The sequence below is a fragment of the Papio anubis genome, chromosome 5 (assembly GCF_008728515.1).
Source record: "Papio anubis isolate 15944 chromosome 5, Panubis1.0, whole genome shotgun sequence".
NCBI lineage: Eukaryota > Metazoa > Chordata > Mammalia > Primates > Cercopithecidae > Papio > Papio anubis.
Genome location: NC_044980.1, coordinates 60564312 through 60581613, shown reverse-complemented (window position 1 = coordinate 60581613; position 17302 = coordinate 60564312). Strand labels below are relative to the sequence as shown.

Genomic DNA, 17302 nt, shown 5'->3' with positions numbered 1-17302 from the left:
TGAAGGTGGAGAGACCTAAGGGAACACATAAACTTGTCAACACACAGGGAGTACTGGGAAGTAACAAAGGGTTTGATTGTCGTGCTGAGGGCTGTGAAGAGAGAGAGGAATAACAAGAAGCAGGAAGTAAAGAAGAAGGACGAGGGCCTTTGGAGTTGGTAACTGGGTCATCAGTGGTAACTATGGAGGAAGGGTAACTTTCCAATTCTGTTGGTGGGGGCAAAAGCAAGGAAAGAGAGGTTTGCAAAGACTTCTTATACCAAGAAATTAGGCTATGAAAAGAACAGAGCAGTAGTACTGACTGGGGTTATCAGAGTCAGTAGCAAGTTTTTTTTCCAAGACAGCAAACCAGGAACTCTTGGAGCTAGACACATCTCCTCTGAGACAGGAGAAAATAAGACAAGTATTGAAGTACAGAGAAAGATAGATGAAGGTACTCATTCTCAATGATTTTTTTCTTGAGACAGGGTCTCACTCTGTCATTCAGGCTGGAGTGCAGTGGCATGATCTCGGCTTACTGCAGCTTCCATCCCTCCTGGGCTCAAGCAATTCTCCCATCTTAGCCTCCAGAGTAACTGGGGCTATAGGCTTCTACCACCACACCTGGCTAATTTTGTTTATTTTTTTGTAGAGATGAGGTCTTGCTATATCGAATAAGTTGGTCTCAAATTCCTGGACTCAAGTGATCCTCCCACCTCAGCCTCCCAAAGTTCTGGGATTACAGGTGTGAGCCACTGCAGCCAGCTTCAATGATCTTAATTTTCTTAATAAAGAGGAGAGATCATCTGCTGACAGAGGAGAGAGGTGGTAGGGACTTGGAGGGAAATCAATAAGGGGAATGGACTTGGATCACAGAGAGCACTGGGGTCCAGTTCAGTCTAGAGAGCATGACTTTGCAGTTGGGCAGGTCAGTGGAGTCATACAATCTTCCCCAGAACACTTTGAGTCCTAAGGGCACCATCTCTATGGTGGAGGCATTAAGGGATGGGTCTTGGTTGAAGGTCATGCAGGAGTAGGTATGTCTGTGAGAACAATAGTCAGTAGTTGACCTTTGTAAATGGGTTGGCCAGGTAATGGGAAAAGAATTGCAAGGACTTAACAGATTGGGTGGGGTGGGATGGGAGATGAAATGCTTCAAAATAATGAAGTATGGGTACCTTAGAGGTGTTATTTCAGGAAGAAGATGGGGAGGGAATGGTGATCTAAATCACATCAATGTATTTCAATACATATGTGTAAGGTACTATGCAATCTAGAAAAAACATTTGGAGAACAAATCAATTGGTTGAAATAAGCACAGAGAGCCTGATTTTGATAATTTGTTCTTCTAATTTCTGAATCAAACAATTTAAAAACATACACTGGAAAATGCATCAGCCTTGGAAATAATCTGACGGATGAGACTTCAGTGAGAATGGAGATTGGGGGCTGTAAATCAGGAAGATTTGTCTGGCAGCTACCTGGCAGTCAATTCACTGCACACGGAAAGTAATGGCTCAGGTTAATGAAGCAACTTTGTGACAAAGGTCACAAACTATGTAGTGGGTGGGGCATGCCAGCCACAGAAAAAGGGCGTCTCCCACAGAGAGTGCACAAAGTGTGTAAAGAATATCAAAACACAGGGAAACCATTTACATCAGGAAGGAGTTTACCTTTCTGTCCCAACCTCCTATAAAACTAAAACATTGTACGGTACATGTCAAAACTAGCAGCTATAGATTCTCAAAACCATAAACAAAGCTTTGAATTTTTAATTATGTAACATATTGGAATGTTAACAAGCAAGAAAATATGCTACTTTTTCTTTTTAAGCTGTAGAATTAATCACTTACATACTGCAACTTAATGATGTACGATGATTTGAAAGATGCAAGGCCTCAGAGGTAAAAGCTGTTACCAAGCCTCTTACAGTAAAATCTAGGTATGATCAACATTTTACACTAGGAGTTAAAGGGGAAGGAGCAATTACAAAATTAATAAAAGGAGAAAAATAATACTATACCTCTGGATTCATTATCCCTTCTTTTTTAAAACAGCTGTAAAACATGTCCATGGAAAATACTTCACTCCAAAGATATCCATAATATTGGCCATCGTATCCCCCTGCCAAATGTCCAAAAGTAGCTGGCATATTTGTGCCTTTAAAAAAAGATACATTTCACTCAATGTGATTGCAAACGTTAATGATCAGGTTAACAGCTAGCTAAGGTTTCCCTTTGGGGAGCCCAGCTGTGGGAGGAGAGAATGAATGATATCATCTCACCTCTAGTACTCCTTGGGCTTATGTGTCCTCTTGGCCAAGATGTTTATAAACATCTCTCAATGGCTCAGCCTCAGAGCTGGTTTCGGCTCCAAGCTCTGGAATGCCTAACGATAGTTTCAGCGGCTTTGTCCACACCCATCAGATAGCTCAGTGTTTTAGAACTGAAATCAGTCCTTTCTTATCCCTTAAACACGTATGTCTTGAAAAATAATATTAACCCTACTCTTTGCCACACCTCTTTATATCTAAAATGTCTCAGAGTTGCACTTATTTTAGGTTGATAATTACTGAAAAAGAACTTTTTTTTTTTTGAGACAGTCTCACTCTGTCGCCCAAGCTGGAGTACAGTGGTGAGATCTTGGCTCAATGCAACCTCAGCAAACCAGGTTTAAGGGATTCTCCTGCCTCAGCCTCCCGAGTAGCTGGGGTTACAGGTACATGCCACCACGCTGGCTAATTTTTGTATTTTTAGTGGAGACAGGGTTTCACCACTTTGGTCAGGCTGGTCTCGAAATTCTGACCTCAAGTGATCTGCCCACCCTGGCCTCCCAAAGTGTTGGGATTACAGGCTTGAGCCACCGTGCCTAGCCTGAAAAAGAACTCTTCACCAATTCGATCTACCTGTAGGGCTACTTTATATAGGATTTTGTCAAAAATCCTGAACTCAAGTGATCTTCCCGCCTTGGCCTCCCGAAGTGCTGGGATTACAGGCGTGAGCCACCATGCCAGGCCTAAAAATGCCCCTTCTTGATAGCATAAGAGGATGACTAATAGTCAATAATAATTTAATTGTACATTTAAAAACATACTTGCTACACAAAGGCTTGTGACACAAAGGTGCGCTATGGCTTACTATGTGGGGAGCCTAGAATGACTCAACTGACCATTCTTATCTTTATTTTCTCTGTAAATGTGGCTGACTCATTTTAATAACAATTTCCTTAGTGAAAAAAAATCCACCTTACCAACTACACATAAAAGCACAACTATATATTGGCTTAAAACATATACATACAAATATAAACCCGCCCATGCATGAGTCCCATAAATCTCAGGTTACAAACTGCTAGTCAAATGCTTTAACTGACCTCAGTACCAGAAACAAGGTGAAGTTCATACTTCTCCTGCAAAATACCCTTTATTTTTTTTGAGACAGGGTCTCACTGTGTCACCCAGGCTGGAGTGCAGTGGTGCGATCATGGCTCGCTGCAGGCTTAACCTCCCCAAGCTCAGGTGATCCTCTCAACTCGGCCTCCCGGGTAGCTAGGACTATAGGCATACACCACCACACCTGGCTAATTTTTGTATTTTTTGTAGAGACGGGTTTTGCCTTTATTGCCTAGGCTGGTCTCGAACTCCTGAGCTCAAGTGATCTTCCCGCCTCAGCCTCCCCAAGTGCGGGATTACAGGCATGAGCCACCATGCCAGGCCTAAAAATGTCCCTTCTTGATAGCGTAACAGGATGACTACAGTCAATAATTTAATTGTACATTTAAAAATAACTAAAAGAGTTTAAGTGGATTGTATGTAACACAAAGGATAAATGCTTGAGGGGATGGAAAAAATAAACAAAATACTATATGCAAAGAAAAAAAAATTAAAAAACTTCCCCTTCTGCCAATTTCTTCCTGAAAATCACAGGGAAGTCATGATGCATACAGGGAGGGAGGAGCTGACAGTGTGCTGCCAACATGAACGGCTCTCCCAGCTCTGGGGCGGAGGCCAACTGCTCACGCCTGATTACACTAAAATGCTGCAGATCTGGAGCCACCTTTCCTTCAAGCGCATTTGGACGGGATAACTCATAAGGACATAGTATGCTTATCTGAAAGTCATGGCCTGATTACAGAAATCAGAAACAATTAGGTAATCTGTCTGACAAACTCCATCTCCCCTGCCATGTGAGGAGAATGCCCTGTGCTTCACAGGGAAATGAACTCAATTCGTAGTAGTTACATACCTGGAGTAGCTGCAACTCCTAATATTTCTGAGCAGTATTTGGCGTATTCACTTGCAGCATCCAGTGATGTGTTGGTATGAAGAGACTGATCAACTTTGCTCAAAACAATCTGGCGCAGGGTCAGAAGACCTAATAACATAAGAATGTTTGGGCATGTTTTGGAGAAGACAGAACTGTGTGTTCTATTATCACAAGACTGTAGATTCCAAAAACAGATTCCAGTAGTACTCACAAAATGGGAGCAGGACATCTCATTCTACTTAAGATTTAAAAGGAGATGTGGTTTTTTGCCTTAGACAAAATTCCAGGGTTTCCAACTCCAATATATTTAATGTTCGTCACTCCCTATACTAGCAGTTGGGATACCATTTAAAATGAAAATAAGTTCTACAGAAGGAGGTGACAGCAATTCTGCATTAAGAGATTCTAATTTATTTTCCTTTTTAAAATTATAAGTCATACCTGTGTTGACCAGTCTAGAAGCAACAAGTTTTTCAAGCAGATCATCTGAAATAGGGCTTCCGTCTTTATAATGTTTTGATAATCTTCGGAGGGAATCGATGTCCCACACCCAATTTTCAAGCATTTGCGATGGCACCTCTACAAAGTCAGTTTCTACATTTGTTCCGCTAAATCGTGCAAAATCAGTCTAGAAAGCAAACAGAGAATTTTTTTAAAGAACTGAATGAAAAGTACATATGCAATGAATAATTATTAAGAGTCATGAAAACTTAAGGCAGAATTAGACTCAACTGTCCCTTTTGAATGAGGGGTTAGAATAACCTCATAGTCAAGTCAAAATAAAATACAGCAGCTGAGCAGTGTGAAAAATAACCCCCAAATACTCTATATTACAGTAATAATTTCATTCCTTTGAACTGTAGACAAAGTTGGAACAATCATCAGAAAATCATAACTGAAAAATACTATCAGTCTAAGCTAAAAACAAGCCTTAAGCTTTGAAAGGAAAAATATTTTTAAAGAATTTTCCATTAAAAATGAAGAGATCCATTAAACAATTTCTCCCTAGCTCCTCCTTTCAATTGCTTACTTTTGTTTACTCAATCCATGCCTTTCTGGGCACTCATCACTCTGTTGCTTAACTACTTAGGTTTTAACCAAAATTAATTAAACAGTTCAATCACAGCACTATAGACTTTGAGTGTGCGATGCTTTGCATTTTAAACTTTAAATGAGTGGTTCTAAGATTACCATGTTATAGAAACTCAGATTTCTACCTCTCAGATGAGGTAGACAATGTTACCTTAAAATAAGAAGCTGCTTTAGTAGGAGTTAGGTTTGTAAATTAATTGGCAAGTGGAGTGAGTTATATGCTATAGGAAAAGAGAAACAATGGATGTATTCAAAAGTTAGAGCACTCCTGGTAAAAATAAAGGACTTATTCTGAAGGCCTGAGCTAAGAGTTAAAAAAACAAGAGGTTTACAAAGAGTTTAATGAAACCAAGTTTAGTAAATTCTTGAGTCAGACGTCAGAAAAGCTCTCAAGCAGAAGAACGGAGATTCACTAAAACAGGTTAGTGTTTTTAACCTTCACACAGTCCTTCAAACACTCGTAAAACTGCCATTGGCAGAGAAGACTTAGCATTTATCCTACTGGGTCGTCTGCAGAATGGGGCTCCTCATTCTGTTGTCTTTCCCTGAACCTCTGTCCTGTTTTTCTCCTCTGAAGCATTACATTCCAACCTTCTCTCCCTGACTTCATCATCCCTGGGGCTCCAAACAGAGGGGAAAGGGAAGAGGCATGTAACCACCAGAGAACGCAGCAGATGGGGTGCCGAATCAGCAGCAAATACCCACTCTGCTTTTTGGCCCAGGGCAGAGGCACAGATGTCAACGCCATCTCACATTCTGCCTTCCTCTCTTTATGCAAAAAAATGTTTTGCTTGATTTCTCATTATAATTGTGCCAATTCTAGATATGAAGAGATGCAAATATTAAAGGGGCAAGGATAAGTAAATTCACTGGTTGTGGAATTAGGCCACCTCTATTGAGGATATCCCAATAAAAAACTTCTTGCAGGGAAAGAGGTAAGGGTCCTCAGAAATTGAATATTTTGTCTCATTATGGTATATGATATTCTAAGATTACATCCTATATCATAAATAAAACAATCTTATGCAATAATAATAGCTAACATCTGTTGAGACTTTCCTATGTCAGGCATTACAGGCATACCTTAGAGATACTGTGGATTTAGTTCCAGACCACTGCAATGAAGTGAATATCACAATAAAGTGAGTCACACAAACTTTTTGATTTCCCATTGCAGACAAAAGTCTATAAATGTACATTATACTCTAGTCTATTAACTGTTCAAAAGAATTGTCTAAAAAACAGTGTACATGGCTGGGTGCAGTGACTCATGCCTGTAATCCCAGCACTCTGAGAGGCCAAGGTGGGTGGATCATCTGAGGTCAGGAGTTCAAGCCAGCCTGGCCAACATGATGAAACCCTGTCTCTACTAAAAATACAAAAATTAGCCAGCCATGGTGGCGGGCACCTGTAATCCCAGCTACTCAGGAGGCTGAGGCAGGAGAGTTGCTTGAACCTGGGAGGTGGAGGTTGCAGTGAGCCAAGATAGTACCACTGCATTCCAGCCTGGGTGACAGAGTGAGACTCTGTTTCAAAAAAAGAAAAACAAACAAAAACAAAAACAAAAACAAAAACAAAACCCAAAATCAAAACCAAAAACACCCACAAAAACCATGTATATACCTTATATGTTAAAAAATGCCAATGGTCATCTGAGCCTTCGGCAAGCTGTAATCTTTTTGCCGGTGGAGGGTCTTGCCTCCATCAATGTTGATGGCTGCTGACTGATCACGGTGGTAGTTACAATCAGGGTGTCAACTGATCAGGGTGGTAGTTATGGAACGTTGGCATGGCTGTGGCAATTTCTTTTTTCTTTTCTTTTTTTTTTTTTTGAGACAGGGTCTTGCTCTGTTGCCCAGGCTGGAGTGCAGTGGCACGATCTTGGCTCACTGTAACGTCCACCTCCTGGGTTCAAGCAATCCTCCTGCCTTAGCCTCCCTAGTAGCTGGGACTACAGGTGGGTGCCACCATGCCCAGCTACTTTTTGTACTTTTAGTAGAGATGGAGTTTCACCATGTTGGCCAGACTGGTCTTGAACTCCTGACCTGAGGTGATCCGCCCGCCTTGGCCTCCCAAAGTGCTGCGATTACAGGCATGAGGCACCGCACCCAGCCGCCATTTCTTAAAATAAGACAAAGATGCAGTTTGCCATATCAATGGACTCTTCCTTTCATGAAAGATTTCTTGGTAGCATGCAATGCTGTTAGATAGCATTTCACCCACAATAGAATGTCTTTCAAAACGAGTCAAGTATCTTAATACCTGACACTGCTTTACCAACTAAGTTTATGCAATATTCTAAATCCTTTGTGGTCATTTCATTGACATTCATAGCATCTTCACCAAGAGTAGACTGCATATCAAGAAGTCACTTTCGTTGCTCATCCTTAAGAAGCAACTCCTCATCTCTTTAAGTTTTATCATGAGATGGCAGCAATTCAGTCACATCTTCAGGTTCTACTTCTAATTTTAGTTGTCCTGCTGCTTCTACCATATCTGCAGTTCCTTCCTCCACTGAGGTCTTGAATCCCTTCCTCAAAGTCATCTATGAGGGTTGAAATCAATTTCTTCCAAATTTCTGTTAATGTTGAAATTTTGATCTCTTCCCATGAATCATGCACGTTCTTAACGGCATTTGGAATGGTGAATCCTTTCCAGAAGGTTGTCAATGTACTTTGCCCAGATCCCTCAGATAAATTACTATCTATGGCAGCTGTAGTCTTATGAAATGCATTTCTTGTATAATAAGACTTGAAAGTTGAAATTACTCCTTGATCCATGGGCAGCAGAATGGCTGTTCTGTTAGCAGGCATGAAAACAACATCATCTCCTTGAACATCTCCATCCAAGCTCTTGTGTGACCAGGTACTTACTTTGTCAAGGAGCAGTAATATTTTGAAAGGAATCTTTTGTTTTTGAGCAGTAGCTCTCAACAGTGGCTTAAAATAGTCAGTAAGCCATGCTGTAAACAGATGTGTTGTCATCCAGGCTTTGTGGTTTCATTTACAGGGCACAGGTAAAGTGGATTCAGCATAATTCTTAAGGACTCTAGAATTTTCAGAATGGTAAATAAGCAGTTGCTTCAACTTCAAGTCACCAGTTGCATTAGTCCCTAAGAGGAGAGTCAGCCTGTCCTTTGAAGCCTTCAAGCCAGGCATTGACATCTCCTCTCTAGCATTCCTGAAAGTCCTAGACGGCATCCTCTTCCAATAGAAGGCTATTTCATCTACATGGAAAATCTGTCATTTAGTATAGCCACCTTCATCAATGATCTTAACTAGATCTTCTGGTTAACTTGCCACAGCTTCTAAATCAACAATTGCTGCTTCACCTTGCACTTTAATGCTATGGAAACAGCTTCTTTCTTTGAACCTCAGGAACCAACCTCTGCTGCTACGTTCCAACTTCTCTTCTACAGTTTCGTCACTTCTCTCAGCCTTCATAGAATGGGAGTTAGGGTCTTGCTCTGGATTAGACTTTGGCTTAAGGGAATGTTGTAGCGGGTTGCATCTTCTATCCAGACCACTGAAACTTTCTCCAATCAGCAACAAGTCTATTTTGCTTTCTTATTATTTGTGTGTTCACTGGAGTAGCACTTTTTTTTTTTTTTTTTTATTTTTTTTGAGACGGAGTCTCGCTCTGTAGCCCAGGCTAGAGTGCAGTGGCCGGATCTCAGCTCACTGCAAGCTCCGCCTCCCGGGTTTACGCCATTCTCCGGCCTCAGCCTCCCAAGTAGCTGGGACTACAGGCGCCCGCCACCTCGCCCGGCTAGTTTTTTGTATTTCTTAGGAGAGACGGGGTTTCACCGTGTTAGCCAGGATGGTCTCGATCTCCTGACCTCGTGATCCACCCGTCTCGGCCTCCCAAAGTGCTGGGATTACAGGCTTGAGCCACCGCGCCCGGCCTGGAGTAGCACTTTTAATAACGTTCAAGAACTTTTCCTTTGTTTCATAACTTGACTGACTGGCACAAGAGGCCTATCTCATCTTTTGACATGCCTCCCTCATGAAGCTTGATCATTTCTAGCTTTTGATTTAAAGCAAAAGATTTATGACTCTTCCTTTCACTTGAACACTTATAGGTCATTGTAGGGTTATTGACTAATCTAATTTCAACATTGTTGAGTCTCAGAGAATAGGAGGCCAAAGGAGGGGGTGAGAAATGGCTCGGTGGAGCAGTCAGTACACATATAACATTCATCAATTGAGTTCACTGTCTTATAAGAGCATGATTTGTGGCACCTCAAAACAATTGCAATAGTAATATCAAAGATTGCTGGTCACAATAACAGATATAATAATAATGGAAAAGTCTGAAATACTGTGAGAATTACAAAAATGTGACATAGAGACACGAAGTGAGCACATTCTGTTGGAAAAATAGCACTGACAGACTTGCCTAGGCAACATGGCAAGACCCTGTCTCTATGTAATAAAAAAGGAAATCACTGATCACAGATCACCGTAACAGATATAATAACAATGAAAAAGTTGTCCAGGTGTGGTAGCTCACACCTGTAATCCCAGCACTTTGGGAGGCTGAGGTAGGCAGGCAGGCAGATCATTTGAGGACAGGAGTTCAAGATCAGCTTGGCCCGCATGTTGAAACCCATGTCTACTAAAAATACAAAAAAAAAAAAAAAAAAAAAAAAAAGTTGGGAGTGGTGGTATGCACCTGTAATCCCAGCTACTTAGGAGGCTGAAACAGCAGATCACTTGAACCCGGGAGGCGGAGGTTGCAGTGAGCTGAAACTGTACCACTGGACTCCAACCTGGGAAACAGGGTGTGACTCCATCAAAAACAAAGAAAAAAGTCTGAAATATTGTGAGAATCCCAAAATGTGAACAGAGACATGAAGTAAGCACATGCTGTTGGAAAAACAGCACTAACACACTTGCTTAAAGCATGGTTGACATAAATCTTCAGTTTGTAAAAAACATAGTATCTAAAGTACAATAAAGTGAAGGACAATAAAATGAGGTGTGCTTATATCATGGGCTCTTTACATGGATTATCTGATTTAAATCCCAAAATAATTGTATGAACTATTATCTCCCTTTTCGAGATAAGGAAACTAAGGCATACAGAGATTAATGATGTAACTTCAATTTGAAACCAGGCAGTCTGACTTCATAACCCACAATCTTAACCACAAATGCTAACTGTCTCCTTATCTTACAGTAAAATGACAAAAAAAAGGCTAAATGATATTACAAAATGACTAAATCCTTTTGGATGGGATCTAAAATACAAGTCTTATATCAAACCCTCTTTTATGTGAAGAGTTAAAGTGAGTTTTCAGTGTGCTTCCTTAGAAATTTGACTACTTCTTTATACTGGAAGATTTTTCAAAGATCAAACATGAAGCTGAAGTGTAAAGACCAGCCTTTGTAACATCTGTCCTGAACCTGGGATTCTCCAATACTACTGATGTCAGTGGTGGCCCATCTTGGCTGCAGTAGGGGAAGCGTGGCTAGGGCTGTGTGCTCCATGCGGCTGGCAGGAGCCAGGAACAGGCAGAAGTCCTTCCCCCTTCTGAGTTGGCAGGGCAAGAGCCTCCCCTCCTGGGCGTAGCTGCTGACCCAAGTATGCCTGTGCTCTTGGGGGCCAGGAGCAGGCAGGAGCCCTGACCTCCTGGGCACAGCTGAAGTTGCCTAAGCCATGGATGCAGACCTGAGCATCCCTGTATTCTTAGGGGCTTGGAGGAGGCAGGAGCCCCACCCTCCTGGGTGTAGCTGCAGCTACCCAGCCATGGCTGTGGACCCAAGCATCTCTGCACTCTCAGGGTCCCAGGAAGCTCCCCCCACCCATTAGCAGGACCTGATCTGATCTTGGAGCAAAGCTGAGGTCAAGCCCAGGCACTGTCACAACCTGGCCAAGTGTGTGTATGCTCAGGACAGCACTGACATGCTAGCCCCCTGCTGCTTCAGCCCCTACTGAACTTTGGGCACTGACAAGCATGGGAGGGAAGTTGAGGGGGGAACTGAGTGCAGCTTGGCACTGGCCTGCAGGCACCCCTCTGCATGAACAGCATGGGCACCATAAACAGTGGTAGCAGGCAGACAGGTTCCTGGGCAGAAAGGGGTGGGTCCCTGGTGAAGCCCCACCTTCAAACTGGGGAAGGACTGAAGGCTGGGGGCCAGGATGCCAGTCCTGCGGACCAGAGTGGGAACTTAAGGTGCTTTTTTTGGGCCCACCCATAGGCCAATCAGCCTGCACATTCTCCCCTCTGAAGCCCATAAAAACACTGGACTCAGCCAGACTTGAGCTGATGTCAGGACAACCAGCTGCAGAGAGGAGCTACCCATTCCAGGGTCTCCTCTCTGCTGACAGCTGAGCAGACATCAGGATGATCAGCTGTGGAAAGGAGCTACACATCCCAGGGTCTCCTCTGCTGACAGCTGAAAAGACAGTGGGACAGCCAGCTGTGGAGAGGAGCTAGCCACTCCAGGGTCTCCTCTCTGCTGAAAGCTGAACCCTCTACAGATGACCTGCCTGTGGAGAGGAGCTACCCACTACAGGGTCTACTCTGCTGATAGCTGAACACTCACATTGGGACACCCTGGTTGTGGACAGGAACTACCCATTGTGCATCTTCTCTGAGCTGTTATTTTGCTCAATAAAGCTCCTCTTTGCCTTGCTCACTCTCCACTTGTTTGTGTACCTCCTTCTTCCTGGGCACGGGACAGGAACTCAGGACCTGCCGAATGGTGGGGCCTAAAGGGCTGTAACACAAACAGGACTGAAACATGCCCCTTGCTTGCCATGCTGTGGGCAACAAGGAGAGAAGAGTTGTGGCCCTTCAGAGAACTCAGACCCAGGAGCTCCCTGAGCCAGGGCTATGATATCTTCTTTTGGGCTCTGTGGTTCCCAGCGTCTCTAAGCTTCTGGGTGCCACTGTGTTCCCCAGTGCCAGCTGTGAAAGCTGCTTGTGGTACGCCTGGTCCAGCTGCAGCCTTGTAGGCAGCCTTGCCTTCAGCACCTGTGCCAGCACCTGGAGCTGTTTGCACTGCCATAGTCAGCATGCCTGGCTGTGTACAGTGGTTGGACCCCAAGCTTGCTCACTCATGCACCCCTCGTCACTCCACTTGCCCTTGGCAGGCATGGGATCCAGGCCAGTAGTGCAAGCTGAGCGCAGCCTGCTACGCTGAGTTGGCCCAGTGGGCCCAAGCAAAACTTGGGCAAAGGCACCACTAGTCACAGAGGTTTCTGGCTGGTGATGTGACACCCCAAGGATCCTGTGACACTACTGCACAATTTTCTCAAGGTGATGGTTTTTAAATAGATACTTACAGCAAATAAAGGCCAAATCACACCATCAGCCACTACCATACGATGTACTGACAAAAATATAGACTTTGTATATCCTGCTTGTATGAAGATTTTTCAGTCATTAGTTGCATATGAGGGAGGAAGTCAACTCCAAATGACAACAAAAATGTGTGTGTGTGTGTTTGTGTGTGTAGGGGAGTATTCAGTATCCAGAAAAAAACATAAACAAATGAATAATTCATGAGTTAGAGAAAAATTGAATAAAATAAAAACAGTTATGTCATGCAGAGTACAGAAGAGAGGGCTTATTCTATTCAAAAGCCATTTTGTAGCTGGGGAGAGAGCACAGCAAATGAATGAAAGATCAACAATGTCTTCTAAAGAACAAAAGGAAATGTTTGTAAGGAGAAAAAGCTAAAAATAACCCTACTGCTTACTAATTTCCCGAAAGTTGGTCATGCTGTTTCTCTGTGAGCCCTTTGGACAACATCATTTAAACATTTTTCAAAAAAGGAGGACAAAGAACCTACGAAATTTGAAAACTCAATTTCCAGCAACAACTGAATTCTCAAGAGAAAGGAATGCACAGTCAGCCACTGTGTATGTCCACACAGAAACCATGGGTAAGACTTACAGTCTAGCAGCCTAATAGATCTTATACAAAACAGCATGGGTGCTGAACCATTACTCACTGTTGACCAGCCAACAAATACCATTCCCCAGTTTTTAAACTATAATCCAAAGAATCCTAAAAAAGTACTTCATATAGTTATCAATGCGAACAATTTGAAGGTGTTGATAATAGTTGCTTATGGGCCATGATAACTATTGATGCTAATGTATTTCCCAGATAAAGTGGTAAAAAACATATAAAATAATCTAATTAAGAAATATTTTTTGTAGCTGACACTTCAAAGAATTTTAGGGCATTTTTTGCTGCAGGAAATATTTAGATAATAAAAGCCTAGAAAACAATGTAAACTTAGACTCCTGTTTGGTCAGAAGTTCTTGAGAGGAAGATAGTCTTCTAAATACACGATTTTGGCCAGGCACGATGGCTCATGCCTGTAATTCCAGCACTTTGAGAGGCAGAGGCAGGAGAATTGCTTGAGCTCAGGGGTTCAAGATCAGCCTGGGCAACGTGGTGAATCCCCGTCTCTACAAAAACTACAAAAAAATTATCTGGGCATGGTGGCGCATTCCTGTAGTCTCAGCTACTCAGGAGTCTGAGATGGGAGGATCGCTTGAGCCTGGAAGGCAGAGGCTGAGGCTGTAGTGAGCCATGATCACGCCACTGCACTCCAGCCTGGGCAACAGAGTGAGACCTTGCCTCAAAATAAATAAATAAATAAATAAGTAAGAGAGCTTTCTTTATTATCTTTTTTTTTTTTTTTCCTGAGACAGAGTCTCGCTCTGCTGCCCAGGCTGGAGTGCAGTGGCAGAATCTTGGCTCACTGCAAGCTCCGCCTCCCGGGTTCATGCCATTCTCCTGCCTCAGCCTCCTGAGTAGCCGGGACTACAGGCACCCACCACCATGCCTGGCTAATTTTTTGTATTTTTAGTAGAGACGGGGTTTCGCCGTGTTAGCCAGGACGGTCTTGATCTCCTGACCTCATGATCCGCCTGCCTCTGCCTCCCAAAGTGCTGAGATTACCGGTGTGAGCCACCGTGCCCGGCCTTCTTTACTATCTTTTAAACGAACAATAGGATGTCTAAAATGTACTCTGTTTCAGATTTTTACAACAGATAACTTGATGCTATAGAGATTAACTTTGCAATTCCTACAGTGCAGTAACAGCAGGAGCAGAATCATATAAATTGAAGCTTCGGAAGTCCTATGAGCTTTTGCTGTATTTAAAGGCCAAAATCTTACATGTGCTTGTTCGAATTAAGAGACCAATTGCTTTTAATGGCTACAACTAAGTGTTATTTTCATGATAGCAAATCCCAACTCAAAGAAAAGGCAGTTGCTGAAATCAATAAGTGTATTGTGCTCATGAAAAAGGACAGGCCTCAGGAGACCTGACATTGGCTGTCTGAGGTGATCCAGTATTGATTTCTTAGCAGTCATTCCACATCCTGGCCTGTCTAATCTATCCCTAAATCCAGGGATGATGGAGAAGTTTATATAACAAGGCAAGGTATTTTGTTTTAAAAAAGTGAGCACTATCTACTAGACTGTGCCATAAATAGATGATTAAAAGGCCATAGTTTTAACTTCACACATACTGAGTCAACACCGGAAATGATAGTAGTAATAAAGAGAATGTGATGACATCCTTCTTTATCTTCACAACTTCCCTATAGTTCAACAGTTCAGTATCACCATCAACCTTTAAAGGACCCAGGAAATAACATAATTTGGAGAAGTTTTGAATACTCTGCATATTAAGTTCAGAGGCTGGCTCCCAAACTAGCTATACCTTCCTAATCAGGTACATCTTATGTAAACTGCTTCTTTTCAAGATGAAAACAAATAAAGGTACTATTCAAACTCAAATGCTAGAGAGTATGCTTTATTCACCACTGTATTTCCCAAATCCAGCACCGAAAGTAGAGGATGTCCAAAAAATACCTGTGAAATGGATGAAGCCCTGGGGAGAATGTTTCTGTAAGAAGATTCAAACTTAAACAACTCAAAGATATTTTCTCTTGTTATCATTCTTGACTTGACCTCAACTTCTCACTTCTCTACCTTTTTTCAATACTTAAAATTCTACTTTTATTATTTTACTTATTATGCTTTTAATTTTTTATTTTTTGCATTTCATGTCCTCAAGCTAAATTCTAAACATTCAATACACTCTACCTTTCTTTCTTTTGAACTCCATCCTACCATACATATGACATGTCAGACACAATAGATAATCAATAATTCTGTTTCTTAAAACAACTATATAAGCTGGGCATGGTGGGTCACGTCTGTAATTCCAGCATTTTGGGAGCCTGACATGGGCAGATTGCTTGAGCCCAGGAATTCAAGACCAGCCTGGGCAACATGGTGAAACCCTATCTCTACAAAAAATACAAAAATTACCCAGGTACAGTGGTACATGCCTGTGGTCCCACCTACTTAGTAAGCTGAGGTGGTAGGATCAACTGAGCCCGGAGAGGTGGAGGCTACATTGAGCCATGATTGTGCCACTGCACTCCAGCCTGAGTGACAGAGTGAGACCCTGTCTCCAAAAACAAACAAACAAACAAAAAACTAAACATCTCTCTCTTTAGAGATGTTTAAAAAAATATTTTAAAAATATTTTTGATTTTTAAAAAATAATACATGTAGAAAATGCACTAAGCAAATGAAAGAAATAAGCACATTCCCAAATGAACATTACGCGTTAATACATTCATATTTTGGTTTATGACTTCATTTATTTTATTTTCACATGTATGTACTGTTTGTATATGTAAAAGCAAACAAATAAAATAACAAAAAGAAGATCCTGAAAGAAATTACATCTAAAGTAAAAGTCATAAACTGTAACAGCGTGCAGGAGTTGGGGCTAGGGAGACAGGGTGACAGCAGAGGCCACAAGGTTGACGATAGGGAGTTCACTGCATTTTAGGACTGAAACCTCAACGGTCAACTCGCACAGAGGGAAACCTAGAAATAAATAGATGCATCCATTCCACATTTGCATTCATTCTACATTAGTAGAGTGTCATTTAATAAACTTAGGAGAAGGAAGTCCATCCAACGGGACCACACATTTGGAAGACCAAATTCAGACCATGAAATAGTGTTGTCTCTAGTGCATGGAATGGGAGCACAACTAGGTAATAAAGTAGAGTAGTTAGGTCATGACTATCAGACCCTGGGCAGGTCCTTCTATGTCTCAGATTTTTCACTTGGAAAATGGGCACAATAACAGTACCCATCTACTTCAGAGCGTAATGTGAAGATAAAAATGAATGAATGAATGTAAAGCCTATCTTCTTCTCAGCCTGTATATTCTGCCTGACTAGGTATGGTCTTGACGGGTCTAACCTGGTTTGTCTTTCACTTCCTGAGGGTTAATACTGAAGATAAATATACCCACACAGGTCTTTAGCTAATCCTCCATCACTCCCAACACTCCAAGCTGCTCTTTCTGTTATTGTTTCAGGAATCAAACTTCTAAGTAGGCAGCAATCATGAAAACAAAACAGAACCAAATACAAACGTGATGGTTTCCAATCACCTTCCACAGATCTTCACTCAAAACCCACTGAAGGTAAGCATTTGTGAATTCTTTTGAACCTTAAGTGGCAGTAAATTGTCTTACGGCAAATGGTCTTTTTCCCCCGCTTTCTAGTTTTGAGTTGTATATTGATCTCAAAAGAGCTGAATTACACAAGCATAGTTTTCAGAATACTTCACATACGCATGGCACCTTATGCTTTTCCAAGTGCCTTTTCACATACTGCTTGGTTTAATTCTCCCAACCATCCAGGGAAGTACATAGAATTGCTGTTGTCCCCATTTTCTGAATAAGAAGAATGAGATGGTTCAAAGAGTTTACATAACTTTCCCCAAGTCACACAGCCAGGCCCACAGATACACAGATGATGTTTGATCCAGTGCTCTTGTCATAAGACCAGGGTGCCTTTCTAACGAATACAGGGTACATTTATCTACAGCAGTATCTAATCTAAATATTTAGAGCAGACGAGCTGCTTTGTTTAGTAGTTTTCAAACAAATTAATGATTT

The 17302-nt window shown here is 42.0% G+C and overlaps 1 protein-coding gene across 7 annotated transcripts in view; it reads right to left on the bottom strand.

The window, feature by feature from the left end:
• The window catches only part of NLN (neurolysin), a 99501-nt gene that overhangs the window by 10560 nt on the left and 71639 nt on the right, over nt 1-17302 (bottom strand). For all 7 annotated transcript variants that reach the window (XR_004183964.1, XM_017959591.2, XM_017959593.3 and 4 more), the window contains 3 exons: nt 4686-4872; nt 4224-4352; nt 2003-2139 (listed from right to left, as the gene is read on the bottom strand). Coding sequence is in view for 6 of the 7 variants with exons in the window: in XM_017959591.2 (XP_017815080.2) it covers nt 2003-2139; nt 4224-4352; nt 4686-4872 (453 nt within the window). In the remaining variant the exon portion in view is untranslated. The remainder of the gene's footprint in view (nt 1-2002; nt 2140-4223; nt 4353-4685; nt 4873-17302) is intronic.